Source organism: Gymnoscopelus microlampas (assembly GCF_963454915.1).
Source record: "Gymnoscopelus microlampas genome assembly, chromosome: 22".
NCBI lineage: Eukaryota > Metazoa > Chordata > Actinopteri > Myctophiformes > Myctophidae > Gymnoscopelus > Gymnoscopelus microlampas.
In genome coordinates, this window is record NC_139959.1 from 38,763,039 (window position 1) to 38,788,038 (window position 25,000).

Here is a 25,000-nt window from a genome sequence, read left to right on the forward strand (position 1 = left end):
ATAGTTTTAACCTTTTTAACTAGTCTGTTCTAATAAAGTTGTTTTATCTGCTCTGTAAAGCGACTTTGAGTACCTAGAAAAGTGCTATATAAATCTTATGTATTATTATTATTATTATAAAATCGAAACATTGTGATACCTGCCTTGCACCCTGCTCCATTAAAGAAAAGACTTCTACTGTCCGAGTTGAGTAAGTGCTTTCTTCTTACCAATAATATTATTTTCCCTTTATTATTAGCCTAGCCTTATCCTATAATGCCTTGATTTCGTATTGCGGTAACACCACATTGTGTTACACCCCTGCTGTAGCCTAAACAGTATGGAATCTTTCTTAACAGGCTTAAAAACACATATCACACAAGAAAAGAAAAATGGTGCAGAGACACTACGGAAAGCGTACGATCAGGATAGGCCGACATTCATTGTTGCATTTTGAACCTCTGCTTTTAAAACAAGCTTGTATCATAATGTATGGTACAAGTATTTTAAGTGATGGTAAAATATAAAGGTTAGATATAAGCAGCCATATAATTTCTTCCTCACCTTGAATCAGTCACACCTGCGCATTGATTTAGAACAGGGATGTCACGGTAGTGGAGTAATTAAAGGAACATTAAAAATATATATACCCATGATCATTGAAATGTGGGACATTGTTTGGTTCATACGGGACGCTGGACAAATGTCCCATTTTCGGGACTGTCCCACAAGATGCGAGAAGGGTGATCACCCTATACTGACGTCATAGACTGGCCTCCAAATACTATATATATGATAATGGGTACTGAACTAAGTACCCTGACAATGGAGTACAAAGGGGCATGCGATCCCAACGGGTATCGTCCTAGTTTCATAAAATGTAGAACAATAGTATTAATATTAAAACAAAAGTATTGGAGGTACTTCTGTGGCCTATACTGGCAGTGTGAACACCAAGTGTGGTGCTGATCAGTCCAGTGGTTTGTGAGACAATATCTCTAGACACACACAGACACACTGACGTACGCTGTTCTTGAATGTTGTAGCCCCGGTGTAGTGCTTAGCGTAGGTTTGTTTAGCCACCTACAGCGCTTAGAGTAGCGCTGTACGTTAGCATAGTAGGTTTGTTGTGTCGCCTGCCACACTTAGCGTATTGCTGTATTATCGTTGTCCCGCCATCAGTACGTATAGCTTAGCGCTGTAGGTTTGTTGTGCAGCCTACAGCACTTAGCGTTGCGCTGTAGGTTTGTTGTGCAGCCTACAGCACTTAGCGTTGCGCTGTAGGTTTGTTGTGCAGCCTACAGCACTTAGCGTTGCGCTGTAGGTTTGTTGTGCAGCCTACAGCACTTAGCGTTGCGCTGTAGGTTGGTTTGTTGTGCAGCCTACAGCACTTAACGTTGCGCTGTAGGTTTGTTGTGCAGCCTACAGCACTTAGCGTTGCGCTGTAGGTTTGTTGTGCAGCCTTCAGTGGCTAAGCAGAGCTGTGGTATTGTCATGTAAATGGTGGCGGTGTCAGCACCCTGACTAGCCTAGCGTGGCGTGCTGAAGGCGCTAATAGCAGACGGAGTGTTATTTAAATGGCAGGGCGCTAATGGACACACGCTAAATGTCAACCTGGAAATGATGGCATGGTGGAATGAAGGACACACACACACACACACACACACACACACACACACACACACACACACACACACACACACACACACTCACACTCACACTCACACTCACACTCACACTCACACTCACACTCACACTCACACAGAGAGAGAGAGAGAGAATGAATTGTGGGTTTTTATGTGATGGCGTTCTCGCTCCCAGTGAGGATTATGGGTAATGGAAACCCCTCTTTCCCCTTGACCTCGGAAACCCTGTAGTCGCCACGGTGATGTCTCTGAGGACAAGACTATTATGGGATAGAGAGGTTACTCTCTCTCTCTCTCTCTCTCTCTCTCTCTCTCTCTCTCTCTCTCTCTCTCTCTCTCTCTCTCTCTCTCTCTCTCTCTCTCTCACACACACACACACACACACACACACACACACACACACACACACACACACACACACACACACACACACACACACACACACGTCTCAGTGTGATTATTTAAAATGTTTGAAATGTATGAAATAGTTCTCCTATACATAAAATCAGTATCCTAATGTCTCTGTCTGTCTGTCTGTCTGTCTGTCTGTCTGTCTGTCTGTCTATCTGTCTGTCTGTCTGTCTGTCTGTCTGTCTGTCTGTCTGTCTGTCTGTCTGTCGATCTACAGATCCTCTTCATGGAATCAGGAGTTTGGAGGTTCTGGACGTTCAGTCTAAACAGGTGACTCTTCGCTGGGAGCCGTTTGGTTACAACGTCACCCGTTGTCATAGTTACAACCTCACCCTGCAGTACCGGTACACACCTGTAGGAGCCGCCAGGTGAATGTGACTCAACACCAAACACCCGACACTCCAATGTTCGCAGACTGACTGACTGACTGACTGAGATTTGTGCACATCGAATACGTCATTCCAGTCATTTTCAATGCAGAGTAAGCGATGTATCTGTGCTGTACGGTACGGCGAAGTTTCCCACCAGTTGCCATATAATATGGTTGGACAAGATTAGCATAAAGTTGGATTCAACCAACTTTATGCAAATCCGATCTGTCCGACGGATCCATCCATCCAATGATGCTCCGGTGTAATAACATCTGTGTGGCCACGTCATTATGTTATAAGATGAAAGGTGGGGAAATGATCGTAATTGTCAAATCATGGAGAATCAAACCAAAGTCGTGGAGGAGAAGCTGATAGCAGCACTGCAGTGGCCGGTGTTTCACTGCTTTAAAACACTGCTTTTATAACTTTGTCTTGCCACATATTAATTATTCTTATAAACTGTTATTTTTTAGCCTACTGGGTTAAGAATTCTGAATCTCAACAAAAGTCCCACTGGTGTTTGAAAACTGTATTTGTAGAAAACGGTGAAACCGGCTTTTGAGGCATCAAGGCCGCTGTGGCTTCAGCTCAGGGCACATGCTTTTTCAAGGGTCAGAAAGGCCAAACTGAGCTATGGGCCTTGTGAAGAAGTTTTTACAATATCACTTGCGTTACTCATATCTGTTATGAAAGTTTTCATATTAGGTAACTGTAATCTCAAATGACTGACTGCTGACTGTGAGGTTCAATTCATAAAGGTCTCACAGGCAATTTTATTGCCTGTGTAGGCCCTATAAAGAGAAGAATGCATTCGCCATCTGTTTTGAATAAGGGGTGTCATGTTTTGCAATTAATTAAGTTTACCTAGACTAAAGGTAAAACCATTTCTTTATTCCATTTAAGGATGTGTTTTCACTATAATTTATAATTATAAGTTATAGGCCATGACGGAGGTGCGCCGACTCAGCAGACCTTGAGGCTGAGGAGACGCGCCCGAGCGCCTCCAGGCGCGAGTGCCCGCGTCGACCAGCCGATGGGCTGCTAGTCGACTCAGCGCCGTCCGAGTTATGTACCGATAGGGACAGAATCGTAAATATTATTGGTGCGGACTGCGTTTGCTCCACTGACTGCGTTTATCCCAACTACCACTCAAAGTGGCTCCTGGCCAACTGCCTGGATGAGGCAGACTTATTTTTTAAAGCTCTGTGCTTTCTATTAGACTGTGCAGGGCAGAGGCGTCTAATCTCTGAGTCAGGGTAACCGCATACCCTCGGGTTAAAACTATTTCCTAATTCCATTTAAGGATGTGTTTACACTATATTTTAGGACTATGGGGTAGATACTGAAGGGATAGTTTTGGAAACAAGTTAGCATATCCACAGTTCTGATGTTCACACCTCCAATTTGGAAGACAATTAGCTCCCTGTTGATGGTCCAAATGTTGATGGCTCTTGGTATCAATGTGCCTTCATTGATATTCTCATTAGCTTAACAATGAGATCTCCCCCTCAACTCTGTGGTTGATGTAGGTGATCAACTCTATTGTTTAGTTTAGTAAGAATATGTGGATAGTTTCAGTTATTTTGGGCAGTTTAGAAATTTAGGCCTCCTGGATATTTTGTGCTAAGTCTTGTAATCCATTCTTTTTCATGGAATCTTCTCTGCCCAATTGTCCAGCGGTCATTATATTCCAGGCCGCATACTTTTATGGCATCAATCCCATGTGTCATAAAGTGTTGAACAATTAATAAATGGGTATCTTTTTCATTATTAATGGTGTACCTGTGTTGGCTTATTCTAATTGCTATGGAGTTGCTTGTCTCTCCTACATACTGTAATCCACACACTTGGCAAGTAATCAGATAAACACAATTTCTGGTGTTGTATGTGATGTTCTGTCTTAGGCTAATAATGTTTTTGTTTGTCCTGTTTTTAACCGTTTGTTTAGGGCTAAAGTAGTTAGGCCTTGCCCGTGCTACTTGGTTCCATGGCTTCAATTTGCTGTGGATCAAGTAGTCTTTCAGATTTTTGTTTTTCCTATAGGCCGAAATTATCTTAAAGTTCTGTAGGAGGTTTCCTCCCCTGTTTTCAAAATTTCTTTTGATGGCTCTGTTTGCCAATAAACTTTGGCTAGAAAATGTGGTTACTAAGGCTAGTGTGGGTTTCTCATTCCTTGCTTTCACTTCCTGGAATGTGTTGTATGATTTCCTGAGGAATGTTCTTGTATATCCACGTTTCCTTAATGCTGTGAATAGAGTTTTGCACGCTCTGACACCAGCGAACGAGATAACGGACTGGGTGAAAACACCAAGGACAAATTCCAGGCCTCCGCACATACTCACACACACACACATGTACTTTCATGAATTAACATATCCCCGCACACACTCGCCTTCGCACCTGCTCCTCCCCCCCCTGCTCCTCCCCCCTGGGCTCCTTTTTTTTCGCTCCCCTCACGCACTGCCCCCCCCCTGAGGCAGGGCGTGAGAGTAGTGCTTTTCAAATACTCCAAAAATATCATCTAGAAACCTAAAATAATGTGTGGGTTTGAATCTGCACTTTTTAAGTGCTGTTTCTTCCCATAAAGTCAAATATATATTTGCGTATGATGGCGCGAATTTCTTTCCCATGGCTGTTCCACTGATTTGAAGGAAGGTTTTCCCATCAAATGAAAAATCGTTTTTGGTCAAATTTAATTCTAGTAATTCCAATATTTCTGCGTCTGGTCTTTGTCTGTCAGGATACTTTTTAAAGATATCTCTGATTGCTTTCAATCCCGCTACTGTATTTATATTGGTGTACAAGCTAAAAATAGCCAGTTTGGCCTTTCTGACCCTTGAAAAAGCATGTGCCCTGAGCTGAAGCCACAGCGGCCTTGATGCCTCAAAAGCCGGTTTCACCGTTTTCTACAAATACAGTTTTCAAACACCAGTGGGACTGACTGACTGACTGACTACTGTATTAAGACCTGAGGCGATTCTTAAAAATGTTGAAAAAAATCAAAAAAGACAAATGTTTTCAAGATTTCTCAAAAAATAGCAGATCTACAAGCTCATAGTGCGGCACTCGGTGCCGCGCTATGAGCTTGTATATCTGCTATTTTTGAATAGCCAAAGACATCTAAAGTGACACAGATGCGTTCCAGGTCTTAAAGGGTTAACCCATTAAGGTAAAGCATCTCTCGTTTTAGATTTTAACCACTTTATCTTATACTCTGGGCTATTCAAAAATAGCAGATATACAAGCTCATTGCCGTGCTATGAGCTTGTAGATCTGCTATTTTTTTTTAATAATGAAAATGTGTGCACATCTTTGAATATATATTTTTTTAAAGCGAACATTTGTAACAAACTCAAATATTTGCTTCTGGGGGGGGGGGGGGGGGGGTCCCTGGAACAAAACATTTTGAGATGGGGGTCCACGACCAAACACATATAATTTTGAAAAAGTTTGAGAACCACTGATTCAGAAAACTGTTTTAGAAGACATTTGACTGGTTAGCAGGTTGTCTATGTTGCTAACGTGTGTGTGTGTGTGTGTGTGTGTGTGTGTGTGTGTGTGTGTGTGTGTGTGTGTGTGTGTGTGTGTGTGTGTGTGTGTGTGTATGTGTGTGTTGCTCCTACAGAGGGGAGGAGGTGAAAGAGGAGGCTCAGGAGGAGGTGTGTCATGACAGCATGTGCTCGGTGCCGCAGCACACCATCCGTAACCTTCCACCCTACACCAACGTCAGCCTGAAGCTAGTCCTACGAAACCCTGTAGGACGAAGAGACAGCGGCCAGCTGCTGGTCCTCACTGATGAGGATGGTAAGAGAGAGACAGACAGACAGACAGACAGACAGACAGACAGGCAGGCAGGCAGGCAGGCAGGCAGGCAGGCAGGCAGGCAGGCAGGCAGGCAGGCAGGCAGACAGACAGACAGACAGACAGACAGACAGACAGACAGGCAGGCAGGCAGGCAGGCAGGCAGGCAGACAGACAGACAGACAGACAGACAGACAGACAGACAGACAGATGAGAGTGAAAAAAATACGTTGTTTAGCAGAGATTAACTGGACACGCACATTTACGCACACATACGCATACACACACACACACAAGCATGCACTCACGCGCACACGCGCGCACGCACACACACACTGATATATAGTTCAGTGTCTCATCACTTTAAAGGTCGATACTCCATTTGGTCAAAGATTTATTATTCTGTTCTGCCTCTGTTCCTCTCTCTCTATGTCTCTCTTTATCTCTCTCTTCCTCCGTCTCTCTTCATTCATTGCTGTTCATCTTTCTCTCCTCTCTCCTGTCGGTCTGTCTGTCGGTCTGTCTGTCTGTCTGTCTCTCTCTCTCTCTCTCTCTCTCTCTCTCTCATTCTCTCTCTCTCTCTTTCTCTCATTCTCTCCCTCTCTCTCTCTCTCTCTCTCTCTCATTCTCTCTCTCTCTCTCTCTCTCTCTCTCTCTCTCTCTCTCTCTCTCTCTCTCTCTCTCTCATTCTCTCTCTCTCTCTCTCTCTCTCTCTCTTTCGCTCTCTCTCTCTCTCTCTCTCTCTCTCTCTCTCTCTCTTTCCCTCTCTCTCTTTCTTTCTCTCTCTCTCTCTCTCTGTCTTTAGTTCCAGGTGCAGTTCCAGTAGAGTCCATAGAGGGCAGTAGTTATGAGGAGAAGATAGTTTTAAGTTGGAGAGAACCTCTGCAGACCTACGGAGTCATCAGACAGTATGAGGTAACACTTTCTACTGACACGCCCACTGTCTACTGACACGCCCACTGTCTACTGACACACCCACTGTTTACTGACACGCCCACTGTCTACTGACACGCCCACTTTCTACTGACACGTCCGCTGTCTACTGACACACCCACTTTCTACGGACTATGTTTTCGCCCCTGTCCATCTGTGTGTGTTTGTGTGTGTTCGTCATTCTGTCTGTGAGCAGCTGATCTCCGGCACCGTCGGACCAATCAATATGAAACTTTGCACGCACGCTCCCTGGAGGCCAGAGAAGAACTTCTGTCCCAAATGTTTCACATCGGCCTGTGATAGCGCCACCATGGGGCCGGTTATCTCTATAGTCGTGATCAAGACCTGATTGGCTAAGATTGGCTTCCAAACTGTGCAGGAGTGGCTCGTTTTGCAGAAAATGCCACAAATCATGAACACAGCTCCCAATGGCTGTGAAATTTTGCACATTGGCCAGTAGGCCAAGGCTTAACGTTTTGGCCAATAACTCTTGAACCGTACCTTGTACAATACACATATTTATTTCCCTAGATTCTTTGGATCCTCACTCTCCATGTAGGCCCTGGCCACTTGTGCCAGATTACATTTTCCGCCATTTTGCGTTTTCTTCAAAACACACTTTTTGCTGCTACTCCTTGTCCAAAACTCACACAAACTGGTACACATGCTCTCTGTCGTCATGTGATCAAGATGTATTGTAAGAAGTTTGTATTCCATTCCAAGTGGCCATGACTGCCTTCCAAAGGCAAACCCGACCTGGAGCATACTTTTCAAATAAATTATTTTTAAATATATCTTTTTAGCTTTTTACCCCTTTTCCTCCCCAATCTAGTCATTATGCCTCTCCTCACACATTTATGTGTGTTGTCACTGCTATTGTATCCTACTGGCTCACCTGCCAGTGAGGAGCCCCCACCGAGAGGACGCAGAGCCTTCCAGAACCCCCAGACTCTGCAGTGGTGCAGCAGCTATTTTACCACTGCGCCACCCGAGCGCTCCAAAGCGCTTTATGAGTGGAGGGACACTTTGGATATCATGTCCGTAGCACTTGCATCATCAGCGTTTATTTAACCCATTGAGACCTGAAGCCGATTCTACATGTCTCCTAAATCTCAACAGTTTTCTGAAAAATGTTTGTTTCTATATCAGTGGTGCTCAATCTTTTTCATGTGAAGGACCCCCAAAATTATATGTTTTTGGCTGCGGACCCCCATCAAAATATGTTGTTCCAGGGACCCCATGAAGCAAAGATTTGAGTTAAAAATGTTCGCTTTAAAAATATATATATTCAAAGATTTGCACACATTTCCACGTTTTTCAAAAATAGCAGATCTACAAGCTTGTATATGCTATGCTATGAGCTTGTATATCTGCTATTTTTGAATAGCCCAAAGTGTAAAATAATGCTTTTTAGCTCAAATCTAAAAATGACACAGTTCCAGGTCTTTGCTCAGCCGTTACTGTGCTGAAATGTACTGTTGTCAGAAACTGCCAGGAGGATTGAAAAAACAGTGCCCCTCTCCAAATAATGAACCGTTTCCAGCCTGAAGCGCCCATAGGGCACTGCGCCAAAAGAGCGATGCGCTGGGAAGAGGAGCGCACCAGCCTATGGCAGACTGGCGCTGCCAAGTCAAAAAACTTCTAAAAGTAGCTCTCCATCTCTCTCTCTCTCTCTTAGACCAATTATAACGCTCTTTAGTGATTGGCCGTCGCCCCCGTCAACCACAGAACACAATGGGACTGAATGGCTCACACTGGTTGTCGTGGTGATCCATAATCCTATCACACACACACGCACGCGCACACACAAACAAATGACTGTTCATACATACAGTACAGTATGCTATTCAAGGTTTTCATGTCGAATCATTGAAATATAAAAAATAACACATGATAAAAGCATTAAAGGAAAAAAACTGTGCTCGTGTGTACGCAAACAGCTGGGTTGATCGGTGCTAACATTATTGACCACAGAAGTACAGCCACTATTAGCACATCGGGTGCCAGCATTTTATAATAACAGATTACGTTCAGTGCCGAAATCTCACCGTTGAGCTGCGCAGCGCTGTTTAAGCTGTTAGACTCCACGACGTGCATTCCATGAGAAAAAAAAGCATGCCTCCATTTTGCCCGATGGTACTGGCTAACGCCTGGAACGATAACATCGCTCACGATAACATCGCGGAGCGATCGTGCACACAAAATGAGTCGTTTTCCCCAGCGTAAAAAGTTTCGGAGTTATAGGGGTTTTAGAGAAGGAAATAGTGCGGAAGCGGATGTGCGCCATGTTTTTTGACACGATGATGCATCTGGCCCATCCTTGTCAGATTTACCGTGGGTGATCCCAAAGCTGCTCCAGCCCCTCCCGTATGGAAAAAAAAAAAAAAGACACCAAACACGGTTCGGACCGTGTTCGGCACCAGAGCGCTACTATGTGAAAACATGGTCCAGACCGTGATCGGCACCCGATGTGTTAAAATGTTATAATGGAAATCAATGGGGCTCTGATCTGGGTGGAAACCTTGCCCAAATTTAGATTTTTCCGACTAATAGTTATTATTATCATTATTGTTACTATTATAAGGTTTTCATTATTATGTGTCTGTTTTTTGTCAGATCTCCTACAAAGCGCTGAGCTCCTTCGACACAGAGTTTGATCTGTCCAATCAGAGTGGGAAGGTGGTGAAACTGGCCAATGAGACGAGTCATGTGTTCACGGGGCTGTACCCTGGCTCCACTTACTCCTTCACAATAAGAGCCTCCACCATCAAAGGCTTTGGACCAGCCGTCATTCAGCAGTTTACCACCAAGATATCTGGTATGAATATGAACTATATAATCATTGTGTTGAGATCCAAACATATTAATAACAAAACTGTGGTATAATATGGAGTTATTTGTATGCTATAGCCTACTGATACTTAGCCTGGTGAACCTTCCTCCGGAAATCTCATTTCCATTTGATTCCAGGAGTGAGTCTGGCATGATCGCCCATTCTGCAATATTGGCTGTGGGCTGGAGTTGGGCGGGAGTAATACCGTTGACTGACAACCCCTTCAGATCGTTTTTCCCCTTCAGCCAATTGCAGTGGATTTTTACCACCTCCGTCACTAATATGACGCAACGGGACTTTTGAGATGGCCATGCCCAAAATAGGTTGCCTTATTGGGATACATGCGTGTCACAGCCCGCCCCTCCCGGTTCTCTGAATTTATATTTTTAAATAGGCTCTGTCATGATTAATTGACCACATATATGAAGTTAAACAACTAAATTCTATCCAAACGATATCTTAAAAGTAAATTCCGTGCCTCAAAAAAGAAGTTTGAGACCGTTTTAAAACCGAAAATAAGAAGTGACAGCACTCGCACAAACAACAATGGCTGCCGTTCATCTTTTGTCGGAGGTACTCAGGCTGCACTCGGCTTCATTCGGGCTCACTCGAACTCGCCACATGATTGGCCAACTGTCGCTGTCAATCACAGAACGATGAGCGACGACGCTGATAGGCTCGTCCCTTTGGCGTACAGAGCCAATATTGCAGAAAGGCGGATCAGGCCAGACTCACTCCTGAAATCAAATGGAAATGAGATTTCCGGAGGGAGGGTTTACCAGGCTAACTGATACTGACATGTGAGCACAGAGTACAAGTAGATCATAAGATAGCGCCACCTGCAGGGTATTATTGCTTAATACGTATGCTTCTTGGGGTGATTCGTTTCACTATACACCCTCCCCAAAAGCGACCAGCAACAAGGTAATCAGACCTGAGCTTGCGTCCCATGCCCAATTCGTCATGAGAGTCACCTTGATGTTGAGTGGCAGACATCCCACGGGACTATGTATGGCAGGGGTGTTCTCAAGCTTAAGCTGACCACATACTAGAGCCCTGCAGGCCCTTCGGGACCCGACCAGGGCCCGGCTCACTAGCCGGGCCGGGCTAGGGCCGCTTCTGTATTTGACCATCGGGCCAAGGGCCGGGCTCGGGCTCACAGACCCCATTATATTAATATGGTAAACATTTTGCCCAGTGAATTTCACCCTAGACCATTGTGGAGATGTCTCAGCATGTGCCTACGATTCGCTATGGGCTAGTGCAGCTGCTGCACGCAGCTAGTAGTAGTCACGTGACAACAACACCACACACACAGCACAGCAGTGCTCACACCAAAAGTCACACACACAGTTGTTGTTGAACGATGGACAGCCAGAAGATAAAGGAAAAGTTGGCTCATGCTGCTTTATTTTGGTGTGCAATTTAACACATACCTTCTCTTCTCTTCTCTTCTCTTCTCTTCTCTTCTCTTCTCTTCTCTTCTCTTCTCTTCTCTTCTCTTCTCTTCTCTTCTCTCCTCTCCTCTCCTCTCCTCTCCTCTCCTCTCATCTCCTCTCCTCTCCTCTCCTCTCCTCTCCTCTCCTCTCCTCTCCTCTCCTCTCCTCTCAGCTCCTCTCATGCCAGGATATGATCATGAGTCTCCTCTAAACCAGACTGAGTCAACAGTGACTGTTCTACTGAAACCTGCTCAGAGTAGAGGAGCTCCTGTCAGGTACACACACACACACACACACACACACACACACACACACACACACACACACACACACACACACACACACACACACACACACACACACACACACACACACACACACACTGAGTGCTGTTCAGTGCTTTGTGTCTGAATGTGTGAAGGTTGGATTTTTTTTTTATTATCAAATATTAACAAATGTCCATTATTGATAAAATATTCAAACCTTCTGAAAGCTGTTATTTCACAAAACATCAGTAAGAATATTCACATTAGTTTTTGCAAAGTAAAAAATATTTCATACATCTCTTCAAATTACACAATATCTTTTTTCAAGCAATCTTCCATCACAAATCCTTTTTCAATCTATTTAATACGTTAAGCTTTCATCTAAAATATTCCATTAATTCTGTATTCTGTTTTCTTTCCTTCATTAACTATTGACAGTTCTGAAATATTTAGTGCGTGCGTCTGTGTTGTCAGAAGGTTTTAATGGGTTCACAACATCCTGTGATATTGAGCTAATGGCACCTTCAATCTCTCACACACACACACACACACACACACACACGCGCACACGCACACGCACACGCACACGCACACGCACACGCACACGCACGCACGCACACACACACACACACACACACACACACACACACACACACACACACACACACACACACACACACACACACATCCCAGGTTCTAATTATTTTTACAGTTGCAATATGTACATTCTATTTCCTATACGGGATTCGAGTGAGCTAGGCAGATAACAGGCGAAAAACAGGCGAATCGTTCACTTCCGGATAAAAGCGCCAAAATTGGTACACATACTCCTTGGGTAGTACTGTTTTGATAAAACCCGTTAGCCACCTGAAAATTCAAGATGGCGGCCATTTTTCAAGATGGCCGCCATTGAATATACAGTAATATTAAATTTCCCAACAAAATCACATAGATACAAGCGCCAAAATTGGCAAACCTACTCCTTGGGTATTGCTCTTTTGACAAAAAAACAAAGATTTTAAGATGGTGGCCATTTTTCAAGATGGCCACCATTGAATATACAGTAATTCGCAGTAATTTCACAATAAAATGTCATAGATATGCACCAAAATTGGCACACACACTCTTTGGGTATTGCTCTTTTGATGAAACCTGTTACCCATGTAAAAATTCAAGATGGCAGCCATTTTTCAAGATGGCCACCATTGTACAGTATGCTATACAGTCAAATCACATTTAGAAGTAAAATAGCTTAGAAGCAAGCACCAAAATTGGCTCATATACCATTCTTTTAATAACATTTTAGCAGCCACCTAAAAATTCAAGATGGCGGCCATTTTGCAAGATTGCCGCCATTGAATATACACTAATAATTTATTTCTGAATAAAATCACCAAAATATGTCCTATTTGAGTAATCTTGGTGTCAAATCATACATTTTTCACTATGTAGAATCTGAATCTGGACCCATGGACTGACTCACTGGCTTCCTTGTAAATGGTGCATTTATATAGCGCTTCTATCCGAAGCGCTTTACATTGATTGTGCCATTAACCCATTCACACACACATTCATACACCGATGGCGGAGGAAACCATGCAAGGCACCAACCTGCTCATCGGGAGCAATTAGGGGTTCAGCGTCTTGCTCAAGGACACTTCTACACTAACTCTAGGGGAGCGCCCCAGCCCGGGATCGAACTGGGAACCTTGCGGTTTTCCAGTTCACTCTACCCGACCACTCTACCCCTGAGCCACTGCCGCCCACTTGTACCATATATCAGCCCCGGAATCCTAATCTTCTGCTAAATTAGGGGATCATGCTATGTTAAGTCTATTATGTGTAGCATTTTCCTGTACAAGACTTCCAAAGTTGACATGACACCACTATGCCGTATGTGTGTGTGTGTGTGCGCATCGGGAGGGGGTGGAGGGGCGGTTGAGAGACTTTCATCGGAAGGTAGAGAGGTAGTAGCTCAATAGAGCGGATGTCAACGCACAGCCAGGGCACACTGGTGGCACCGCTGCTGTGAAACTCAGCATGGGGTTCAGTATCAGCTAAATAATTATTTTGTTATAACAAAATTACTTTAGTGTCCCAAATGCTGTCTAATAAGCCCCACATCAGTTAGCTATTGTAGATTACATGTAGTTTAATATATGTTTAGTTAGACAGTCGCGCCTGAATCGACAGGGTGTGCCAGCGTGGGAGAGCCGAACCAAGGGTAAGGGGGCCATACATGACTTGTTCATGGCCTTACCCGGATGGTGTACAGATCGCACGGGACTTAAATGATACTGGATGAACGATCGGGCTAGGTGTAGGTCATATTGTTTTATTTCCGAACCTAGTCGTATCCAATACCTTATTGTGTACGATAGTACATTGCACAAGGTGATGATGCAAGGTTGGACATGTTTGCTCGGAAGCAGAGACCATATGAAGCCATTCCTCCAACCCGATCAGCGCTGAAGGAGCATGTAAAGCGTGCTGCCTACCAGGCGGGCTGTATCTGGAGTCAGTCAACAATAAGTCAACCAGAAACAGAGGATCCTGCCAACTGGGGATGGAAGAAGAATGGAGATCTGTGGCAGATATTTTGGACAGAGCTCCCACCCATTGCAGAGAGTTGCAAGCAGCTGACCAAGTGTGGATGCAAGTCGGAGTGCTGCGGTCGATGCAAATGCTACAGATTTGGTCTGACCTGCACGGCACAGTGCAGCTGCAGATGCAAGGTTTAGAAGTGTCTTCCTCATCCAGGCAGCAAGACAATAAGCGAACAAACAGACAATTTGGTCAAGAGAATAAGTATAGGCCTACTGTCTATAAAAAAAACAAAAAAAACAATACAAAAATAATAAATAAAGAAAAGACAAAAAAAAACCTGCCTCAACGGGATCATCACCTTATCGTGGTGGGGCAGTTTGAATGTCTCCATGACCCCTAGAACTATGTCGGCAGGAGTCTTGTACTCCTGGCAGGGTTACCCAAGCCAAACAGGTCGACGGGTAGAGACTAGACGAAGGGTGATCCCAGGGCGCTATTACTACTTGTAATCTACACTTGCAAGATCTGCTAGTCTCTCAGCGCTAATCTATGTGATTTTATTGCAAAATGTAGCAATACTGTATATTAAATGGCAGCCATCTTGAAAAAGGGCCACCATCTTGAATTTTTAGGTGGCTGCTAATATGTTATTAAAAGAATGGTATATGAGCCAATTTTGGTGCTTGCTTCTAAGCTATTTTACTTCTAAATGTGATTTGACTGTATATAGCCTACTGTACAATGGTGGCCATCTTGAAAAATGTCTGCCATCTTGAATTTTTACATGGGTAACAGGTTTCATCAAAAGAGCAATACCCAAAGAGTGTGTGTGCCAATTTTGGTGCATATCTATGACATTTTATTGTGAAATTACTGCGAATTACTGTATATTCAATGGTGGCCATCTTGAAAAATGGCCACCATCTTAAAATCTTAGTTTTTTATCAAAAGAGCAATACCCAAGGAGTATGTTTGCCAATTTTGGCGCTTGTATCTATGTGATTTTGTTGGGAAATGTAATATTACTGTATATTCAATGGCGGCCATCTTGAAAAATGGCCACCATCTTGAATTTTCAGGTGGCTAACGGGTTTTATCAAAACAGTACTACCCAAGGAGTATGTGTACCAATTTTGGCGCTTTTATCCGGAAGTGAACGATTATTCCCGTTATCTGCCTAGCTATGCGTATCAAACATCTAATGCTCATGCAAGAAAGAATTCCTGCTTGTCAAGGAGAAATGTGGTGCTCATGAGCTTCCGGCAGTACTTCTTATGAACCAATAGTTCATAAGAGTTCAATAGTCCTATACCTGACACCAGGATCTGTACCGCTTATCCATGAACAATTGTGTTGTTGTAGTGTTGTCATTGTGGTGTTATGTTGTGGTTTTTATTGCCATTGTTATTGTTGTTGTTGTTGTTGTTTTTGCGTTGTTGGGCATTTTCTTGCACCCATGGGTGCTTGGACTGACATGCACAAGGACATGGTGAACGCATTTCCATGTTCGAATGAAAGAAATATTTTATTTTTTTGTTTATGTTTCATGACCTGGCTGATAATGGCACAAGTTCTTATGATGTGCCTGCATGAGCCATCGGTTGAGAGCTAGAGCATCATTCAGCCCAGGACGCTGTACACTGGACAACTGAGAGATTGGATGAAACATAAGTCTAGTGTAAAAGCTAATGGATGGAGATGGAGAATTCTCTCTTTGATGTGATCGACGAACTGCACTCAAAACTCATCTGGTCTGCTCTTTTATGTTGCTGTGCCATTGAAAATGTACAGCGTTGTAGCTTTTGTCAAGGTAACTGAAAATAAATAGCTGACATAATAAGATCATTCTGAAAGCTGTGAATCTAGCCACAAGCTCCTTGGAGACACACTGACATGTGAGATCGGTTCACCTAAGGAATGGTACTGGCACAAATTATCTCTCTTTTATCTTTGTCTCTTTGTTGCTTTTATTATTATTAGTAGTAGTATTATTATTAGTATTATTATTAGTATTATAATTTTACCTCCGCCCCCAAAAATAAACATGATAGTAAATCAACCCGACAACATTGCGTTGCAATATTGTTGTTCCTCCATAATGTGGAACCGAGTTGTCTGGTCGTTAGAATAAGTCAAGTCCGTGTATCAAACAGCTACTGCTCATGCAAGAAAGAATCCCTGCTTGTCAAGGAGGAATGTGGTGCCCATGAGCTTCCGGCGGTACTTCTTATCAACCAATAGGTGTCCTACATGACACCAGGATCTGTACCTCTTATCCATGAACGCTTCCCTGCAATTGTGTTGTTGTAGTACACGCACGCACGCACGCACGCACGCACGCACGCACGCACGCACGCACGCACACACACACACACACACACACACACACACACACACACACACACACACACACACACACACACACACACACACACACACACACACACACACAGCTCCTTCGGTGCCACACCGTAAAATATCTTTGTCATGCACCATGCAACTTCTGTGTACCAGCAATTTGACCTGCAGGTCAAATTGCTCTCAGGTATTGATTAGACTATTCAAAATCCTAAAAGAAAATGTCATAGGTTGAAAAGCCTATTGTGGAGGAATGCATAATAGGTCTTGCAGCAATCAGATGAAAAACACTATACAGTTATTCATGATTTAGAAAAAAAGGAGTGTTCTCAAATTGCAGAGCCTGACATCAAGGCAGGTTTATGAGCTGATAAACAAACAAACAAATAACCATACACTTCCACTCTAAAGTGCCAGGTGCAGGACAGAAGTCAAATTATAAAAGAAAAATAGAGTCCACACACTGGATCAAGTTTTTCTTTACGTGACGTTTCAAGATGGCTGTCGCATTAAAATGTAAAACAAGGTTTTTCAGTGTAGAACTTTAATGTCTGAACACATTTCAATGATCTAGTAGTCAAAATGCGTGTACTTTGACGTGACAAGTTTAATGGTGCCAATAAAAATTCAATATGGCTTCTAGTTTTCAAGATGGCAGCCATTTTCGCCTAAAGTTTTCTGTCGTAATTCAATCAGAAATGAAGTTTAAACCGTATGTACAGTAGTAGTCCAAGGTCTAAGCAGTCTTTCGATCTACATTACAATGTTGTAATCAATGTCAATTAGTTGACATTCTTTCCATAAGAGAGTGATCATTGGTTTGAAACTCAGCATGGGTTCAGTTTTGGCTAAGTAGTGTAGGACTCACTGTAGTTGTGGTCTACTAGCTGTAGTTAGTAGAATTTAGTGTCCCAAATGCCATGTAGGCCTACTTGTACTTTTTGTTTTACTCCTTTGCAGGACAAAGACAAATATATTACTTTTAAGGATGGTATCAGCTGTTGATCGTTTATTTAAGTACAATACTCAAGTGTACTTACTGTGACTGTCCACCAATGCAAGTTTGAAAAATGTGACCAGGCTGATAATTCTCACCTGTCATTTGAGTCACAATCTGTCACAGTCACAGTAAGGGTTCAGACTAATTGAGAACCTTGTGAACATTCAGGTAGAACATAGGATCACAATTGTTGATTGCAGAAACCATAGAAGAGTACATCAGATGAATCACGGCTGCTCCTCTTCTTGACCACATCATCACAGAATCCCTATGAGTCATCTCCTCAACCCTACTTGGGCTAGTTCCCTCTGTCTAGTGCCAGCAAGATGTAAGAGCAGGCATCTTCATTGGAAATTACTAACGCTGATCTGCCGTCACCAGAGATGACTGAACAGAAGTCATAGGAAGAAAGAAAGGCCAATCTTTCTCAAAAAGTGTGATCTTCTGAGCTGGGAATGTTCACAGGTTTCTCAATTAGTCCGAAAAAATTCTGTGACTATGACAGGCTCCCAGGCCCCCCTAGTTGTTTCTATCCCTAAGCAACCGCATAGACTGCTTATGCCAGTGGCCAGCCCTGAGTTAGTGTATATACAGGGCTAATTAGATAGCATTTGGGACACTAAATGATACTATAACTACAGTTAGTATACTACCTCCGATGCTGAACCTCATGCCATGCACCACTCTCTTATAAAAAAAATAATCTCAACTAATTGACATTGTAATGTACATCAAAATACTGCTTAGACATTGGGCTTCTCTAAATCTGGTTGAAACGTAATTTCTGGTTGAATTACGACAGAAAACTGTGAATTTTAGTTGAAAACGGCCGCCATCTTGAAAACTAGTTGCCATATTGATTTTATATTGGCACCATTTAATTTATCATGTCAATATACATACATTTTGATAACTAGATCATTACTCATACTCTGAAAAACCTTGTTTTTCAGAAAACTTAGATCAGGATTTAGAAGGCGTTTTTAGAATTGCCTCTGGTCTAAATGGGTTAAATTAAAACATACGGACTACTCAGCAACGCGTTTCAAGTATAACTCTTCCTCGGGCAGAGTTATACATGATCATATTGCTCTGAGTCTAATGATCATGATCATTAGACTCAGAGCAATAACTCACCTCATCTCCCAGACTCCCTCCCCAGTCAGAGTTCAGAGTTTGAATAAATGTAGAATTATGTGCAGGATGTAATTTGCATACAGATGTGAGGGGACTTAATTTAATTGACCTTTTTTTTCTTTTTAATATTCTATAAGAAAAATCCTCTCTCTCACCCTTCCCTGTGCCAATGTTGGCACCAGTGCCTACGGTTGCCTACCCCTGTTATGAAGCATTTTGAGTAATTAAGAGGTTGCATAAATATAATTACACAGTGTTGTAAACAGATTATAATGCATTATAACTATGTTTATAATGCATTATATGAAATGCATAAGAAGTGTTACCTTTGCGGAGTAGTATTCTTAATTGGAAAATACATTTGCAATGATTTAAACCTGAAAATTGACCAGTGGCGGCTTAAATACCACTGTGAATTAGATCAATTACTTCAAACATGATGAGCTTATTACAAGTATCTATGGGTGGTCAGTAGTACATACACACCCCAGGGAGAGGAGGATATAATGAAATAAAGATGATTTCCAGGGAAGGCGCTTTCTAATTTTCCAACATCAGCAGTCCATCACTTTAAGGGGTGAAAACACTAATTAGCTACCAGTCAGCCAGGTCTATCATACAAAAACATAATCCAGAGATGTATAGGAATAAAACAAATTATAACAACTAGAATTTGCCCACCCAGATGCTACCGATTTGTTAAATGTCATGTAAATTTGTTAAAACGGACGGACGGATGGACGGACGAACGAACGGACGGACGGACGGACGGACGGATGGATGGAACTCAGTGATAATGGGGGCACGTGTTGTATTGTCATCTCATCAGCGACAGTCATCATGTCAACAGTCGTCATGTCAACAGTTGTCATGTCAACAGTCGTCATGTCAACAGTTGTCACGTCAACAGTTGTCGTGTCCATGTTGTTGTTTATCCTTATTGAAGGATTTAGCTCATTAGCGCGCCACGCTATGCTACTTTATGCTAGCTATTAGCTGGGAGCGGCAGGGATTAAGGAGGGATTAGCCTGTTAAACTGCTAGCTCTGGTGTCAATCACACACACACACACACACACACACACACACTGCAGTAATCCAGTTTAATAGCTATCAGCAGCGGCACAGAAAGTGCATGTGTGTGTGTGTGTGTGTGTGTGTGTGTGTGTGTGTGTGTGTGTGTGTGTGTGTGTGTGTGTGTGTGTGTGTGTGTGACATGCCTAAAATTAATTTATTCTTCACCTTAAATACAACAGACAGATAATAAAATACTGTTTGTGTGTGTGTGTGTGTGTGTGTGTGTGTGTGTGTGTGTGTGTGTGTGTGTGTGTGTGTGTGTGTGTGTGTGTGTGTGCATGTGTGCGTGTGCTTGTTGCGTGTGCATGTACTTGTTGCGCACACACACACACGTCGACCCATCATGCCATCGTTCTTTTTCCAGGTGTCACTGGGTCAAGTGCGGGTCTAGAGACCCGATCGGACAGGGTCCAATAAATTCGAATTATCCTCGGTTCGTCTTGCACCGGGTGATCTCTACCCGAGCAGATCCGTGCTAAGAGGACATTAGAGCCACCCTGGGTAGGGGAGGGTTGCTGGACATGACCGCCGCTCCTGCCCGCAACAAAAAAAGTCTTGCCATTTAGTCCCGCATAGTACTGCAATATTACCGTCCAGTCCTGTATAAGCCTGCAATATCTCCAATAAGATCCAAAAACATTACAAAACAGAATGAGGAATTGCACAGACAAATAGTTTGATTATTTTGCAACAAGCGGCTGCACACGTGGAAGTGGAACACACCCAAGGAGAGAGAGATATGGGGGGGGTAGAGAGGTTGAGTTCATTTTGGGGGTCCTTGACATGAAAAAGATTGAGCACCACTGATATAGAAACACAGGTTTTTAAGAATACTGTTGGGATTTAGGAGACATGTAGAATCGGCTACAGGTCTCAATGGGTTAATCCCAGTCTCATGGCGAAGTGTCCGTGAGCAAGAGCAGGATATACCAATACTGTACATGTACATGTATATCTGCAGGCAGCCGGTTACGATCCAGAGAGAGCTGTTGATCGCAGTGGTGCAAAGTAACTAAGTACATTTACTCAAGTACTGTACTTAAGTACACTTTTGAGGATTTTTTTTTTACTTTACTGGAGTATTTCCCATTTTCAGTACTTTTGCTTCTACCCCAGTACATCTAAGAGGCCCTCTAGCGATGCCACAGAGCAAACACACCGATCTCCCGAGCAGCAATCCTCCCAGATGATTGGTAAAGGGTTAGTGTGACGCAAAAAAACGGCGACCGGTTGTAGTATAAATACTCTTTCGTCATCAGCGCTCGACCTCCATAGCGTCATTTCGTTGGCTAGCCTGTCCAGCACAAGGGAACCCAATCCTCCTTGTTTGTTGACATAGCACATCGTTGTGGTGTTGTCCGTTCTGACCAGAACATGACACCCGCTGATGCGGCTCTCGAAGTGTTTGAGAGCCAGGAAGACCCCCAGCAGCTCCAGGTAGTTGCTGTGCGCTCTTCTCTGGGAAGAGTGCCACACTCCCCGGGCTGAGTAGCCCTCGTGAACAGCCCCCCAACCTGAGAGGCTGGCGTCCGTTGTAATTACTTTCCAGGACGCTACGGCGCCTATCCTGACACCCTCGGACAGGAAGGTCACCTGTGTCCATCGTTGGAGTGACGACACTCACTGTGCCGACACTACCACCTTCTGATAGCCCATGGAATGCGGTATCCTGAGAGACTGCATCCATCTCTGAAAGGGTCTCATGTTCAGTCTGCCAAGCTGAATCAGACTCACTGCCGAGGCCATGAGTCCGGCAGCTTGCATACAAGTCTTGTACGTGACCCTGCGCCCCAGGCGCATGGACCTCACGCAAGCCAGAAAACCCGCTATCCTGTCCTGGGACAGGCGTGTGACCATCCTGGTGGAATCTAAGTAAATTCCCAGGAAGGTGGTTTGTTGGGATGGAATCAAAACGCTCTTCTGAACGTTGATTGTGAAGCCCAGGGACTGTAAGTGAGCGATAGCCACCTTGGTGTGACGCTCCACCTCCTCCCTCGACTCTGCTGACAGCAGCCAGTCGTCTATATATGTCGCCAGGTGCAGACCCTGCTGCCGCAGCGGGGCTATAGCCGCTTCCGTGCATTTCACGAACACCCTGGGGCTCAGTGACATGCCAAACGGCAGCACCGTGTACTCGTACACCCTGCCTTCGAAGCCGAAGCGCAGAAATTTGCGGTGCGGTGGGTAGATTGGAACGTGAAAGTAAGCATCCTTGAGATCTATACTCGTCCACCAATCTCCTTGACTAACCTGCTCCAGCAGCGTTTTCGTCGCGAGCATACGAAATTTGAAAACCATCATGTACCTGTTCAGGCCCTTGAGGTTCAGAATAGGTCGTACACCACCCCCCCCTTCTTTTTCACCAGGAAATACTCAGAATAGAACCCTAGCCGGCTCTGATCCGGAGATAGTTCTCTGATAGCACCCTTGCTCAAAAGAGCTGATACCTCGTCCCGTAGCGTGATGGCCGCCTGGCCTGACGCTCGGGAGAACACTACCGAAGTGGATAGTGGAGGTGAGCTCTTGAATTGTAATCTGTATCCTTTTTGCACGGTGCGTAACACCCAAGGATGTGGATTGCAAGCTTTCCATCTGGAGAGACAGCGAGCGAGAGGATTCGTGGGGAAGGTGGGGGCTGCTGACGTCATCTGTCCCGCCGGGACAGATGACCGTATGCCGGCGAGGGAAGCCCGTGGCGTCCGTGACGTAGACGGGGGTTCCCACGTAACATCGCATGCTAGCGTTAGCCGGGCTAATGTCGCTTTCGTCACTGAGCGAGCGCCCGTTCCCATGGGAACGTGAGGCCTCGTCGCTCTGAGTGACGAGACGCCGGAACCCTTCTGTGGTGTTGCACCTACTTGGGTCCGTCGCTGTAGGTTCCGTCTCCTTCTGGCCACTTCCTTGGAAAGGTCGAGAGGAACCGCCATCTTGTGAGGCGTGTGTACCTTGTGCGAAACTATCGTTCCCCCTGGGGAGTTTCGCCGGTGTAACACCGGGGTTTTCAGAGTCAGCAACACTTGCCTCTCCTCCGCCCTTTCGAGAGAGGAGAGAGAGGCGACCATTTTGTGTCTCTTCCGTACTGCAGAGGCGTTTGGACGCCCTCTGCTGGAGGCCTTATACAGCACGGCGTGTGCACCGGAGAGGGCCCTCATCCTCGGATTGGTGAAGATGGGGTGTCCGCATCTGCGGTCCGCGCCTACCCGACCTGGCTTGGCCCTTTCGATGGCGGTGGCTAGGTCCCGGTCCATGGGTGGGAGACCTGCCACCCCCAGGTCGACCCCCGTGGCGATGTCGGCATTGAAGCCGAGCGGCACTGGCTCCCGACGAACCGCCCAGGAGTATGGGACCGCATCTCTGACTCCGCCGGCCTCCGGTAGCAGCCTGGAGTCAACCACACGGGGGGGGGGGGGAGGGGCGCCAATCCTTTGGAAGCCTGGAATTGGAACCCCGATAGGCGACCTCGCAGGCTCCGTCGGCTGTGCTAGGCCGCACCTCGCCATAGCACGACGTAGCACTACGAGAAAAGGCTCCCCGAAGACCTCGGCCTCCTGGCCAGGCTCCGGGTAGACCGCTGCCTCCTCTGGCCCTGGCACCGGAGGGTCTGGGCTGACCATCGCCACCTCCGGTACCTGGTAGGAGGCCACGGCGTCGTCGTCCTCCGGCGCGAGGGGCCCGTCCTCCTCGTTATCGTCGTCGTAGCATCCTGGGAGCTCCGTGTCTCCCCAGTTGATTACAGACGACGTCGGGGAGTTGAGGAAGTCATCGCCCTGGCACAGTCCGATGTCCTCGTCGACGACGCTCCCGGAGGACTGGGGAGCCAGTCTGGCCTCCCCAGTCCGTTTGGGGACAGCTCCACTGGAACGTGGGGCCGAGTGGAGTGGAGGGCCCATAGCCCCCCCGCTAGTGCTAGCCGCCTGCGCTCCAGCATGAGCGGGCGGTGCCTCGGGGCTAGCACTGCCGTTAGCTGCCAGCGCTAGTTGTCCGGCCCTGTCGAGACGTCTCTCCAACTGGCTCGGAGACAAAGCGCCACAGGGGCCACACATGTCGGAGCCCCAGGCAGGATACACACAGAGTATGCTCGTCCTCTGCTACGATGAGGAGAAGGCATCCCCTCTTGCCGCATGGACGAGGAGACTCCATCTTGTTGTTGTTGTTGTTTCGACACGAGGTTAGCAGGGGATAAGCTAGCCTAGCCTAGCACAAACTCAGCCACTGGTGGATTGAAGACGAAGAGTAGAAAAGTCGAATAAAGTTGCGAAAACTCGGGAGAGTTAATTACAGAAACTTATTTTATCACGAAAGCGCCCGTGAAGGAACAACTAGTGCCCTCGCTTCAGGTTGTGTTGGAATTCGCTAAGTTTCCTCCGATGTTTCGTTCAGCTCCGAGTGCAAGCAGTCACTGCAGAGTAGAAGAAGAGGTCGAGCACTGATGACGCAAGAGTATTTATACTACAACCGGTCGCCGTTTTTTTGCGTCACACTAACCCTTTACCAATCATCTGGGAGGATTGCTGCTCGGGAGATCGGTGTGTTTGCTCTGTGGCATCGCTAGAGGGCGATGATATCCCATAGTAAGTCCCATTCTGGAACTTACGCTATAATAACTTTAGTTACTAGTTACTTTGCAGATATAAATTATTATGTTTTAAGGATAAGTCCTTTTAACAGGTCGTTCATGAAAGTCCTTGCGGCCTTGTTTCCAATGAGAACCTGTGAGCAATTAGGGGTTAAGAGTCTTGCTCAGGGACAAATTTCATTTCATCGACACATATGCTGACCTGGCCTGGAATCGAACCTGGGGCAACCAGGGCCTCTGGCTCCCTAGACGGGTTCACTAACCATTCAGCTATGGCCGCCCCTTTTAAAACATACATTAACCACTCAAGCCCTATTTAATACATAGGCTATTTTCAAACATTTTAGTACTTTTACTTTTTGTACTTTAAGTACATTTTGATACCAATACTTTTGTACTTTTACTCGAGTTAATTTTAAATTCCGGACTTTTACTTGTAACAGAGTTTTTCTACAGTGCAGTATTGATACTTTTACTTAAGTAAGAAATGTGAGTACTTTTTCCACCACTGCACAGTACATAGTAGGAGCACAGCGGTCCGTGCAACGCCAAAATGATTCCCCTCAGTCAGAGCCGTCATAATTTTATGGCCTACCCATGAGCCCGCGATGCGGTCCAAACACACTGT

General features: G+C 45.1%; 1 protein-coding gene across 8 annotated transcripts in view; it reads left to right on the top strand.

Moving 5' to 3' along the window:
- The window catches only part of LOC311039296 (receptor-type tyrosine-protein phosphatase mu-like), a 146,349-nt gene that overhangs the window by 73,702 nt on the left and 47,647 nt on the right, over positions 1-25,000 (top strand). For all 8 annotated transcript variants that reach the window (XM_084049058.1, XM_084049059.1, XM_084049060.1 and 5 more), the window contains exons 10-14: positions 2,254-2,404; positions 6,033-6,211; positions 7,014-7,123; positions 9,758-9,959; positions 11,586-11,688. In XM_084049058.1, coding sequence (XP_083905184.1) covers positions 2,254-2,404; positions 6,033-6,211; positions 7,014-7,123; positions 9,758-9,959; positions 11,586-11,688 — 745 coding nt within the window. The remainder of the gene's footprint in view (positions 1-2,253; positions 2,405-6,032; positions 6,212-7,013; positions 7,124-9,757; positions 9,960-11,585; positions 11,689-25,000) is intronic.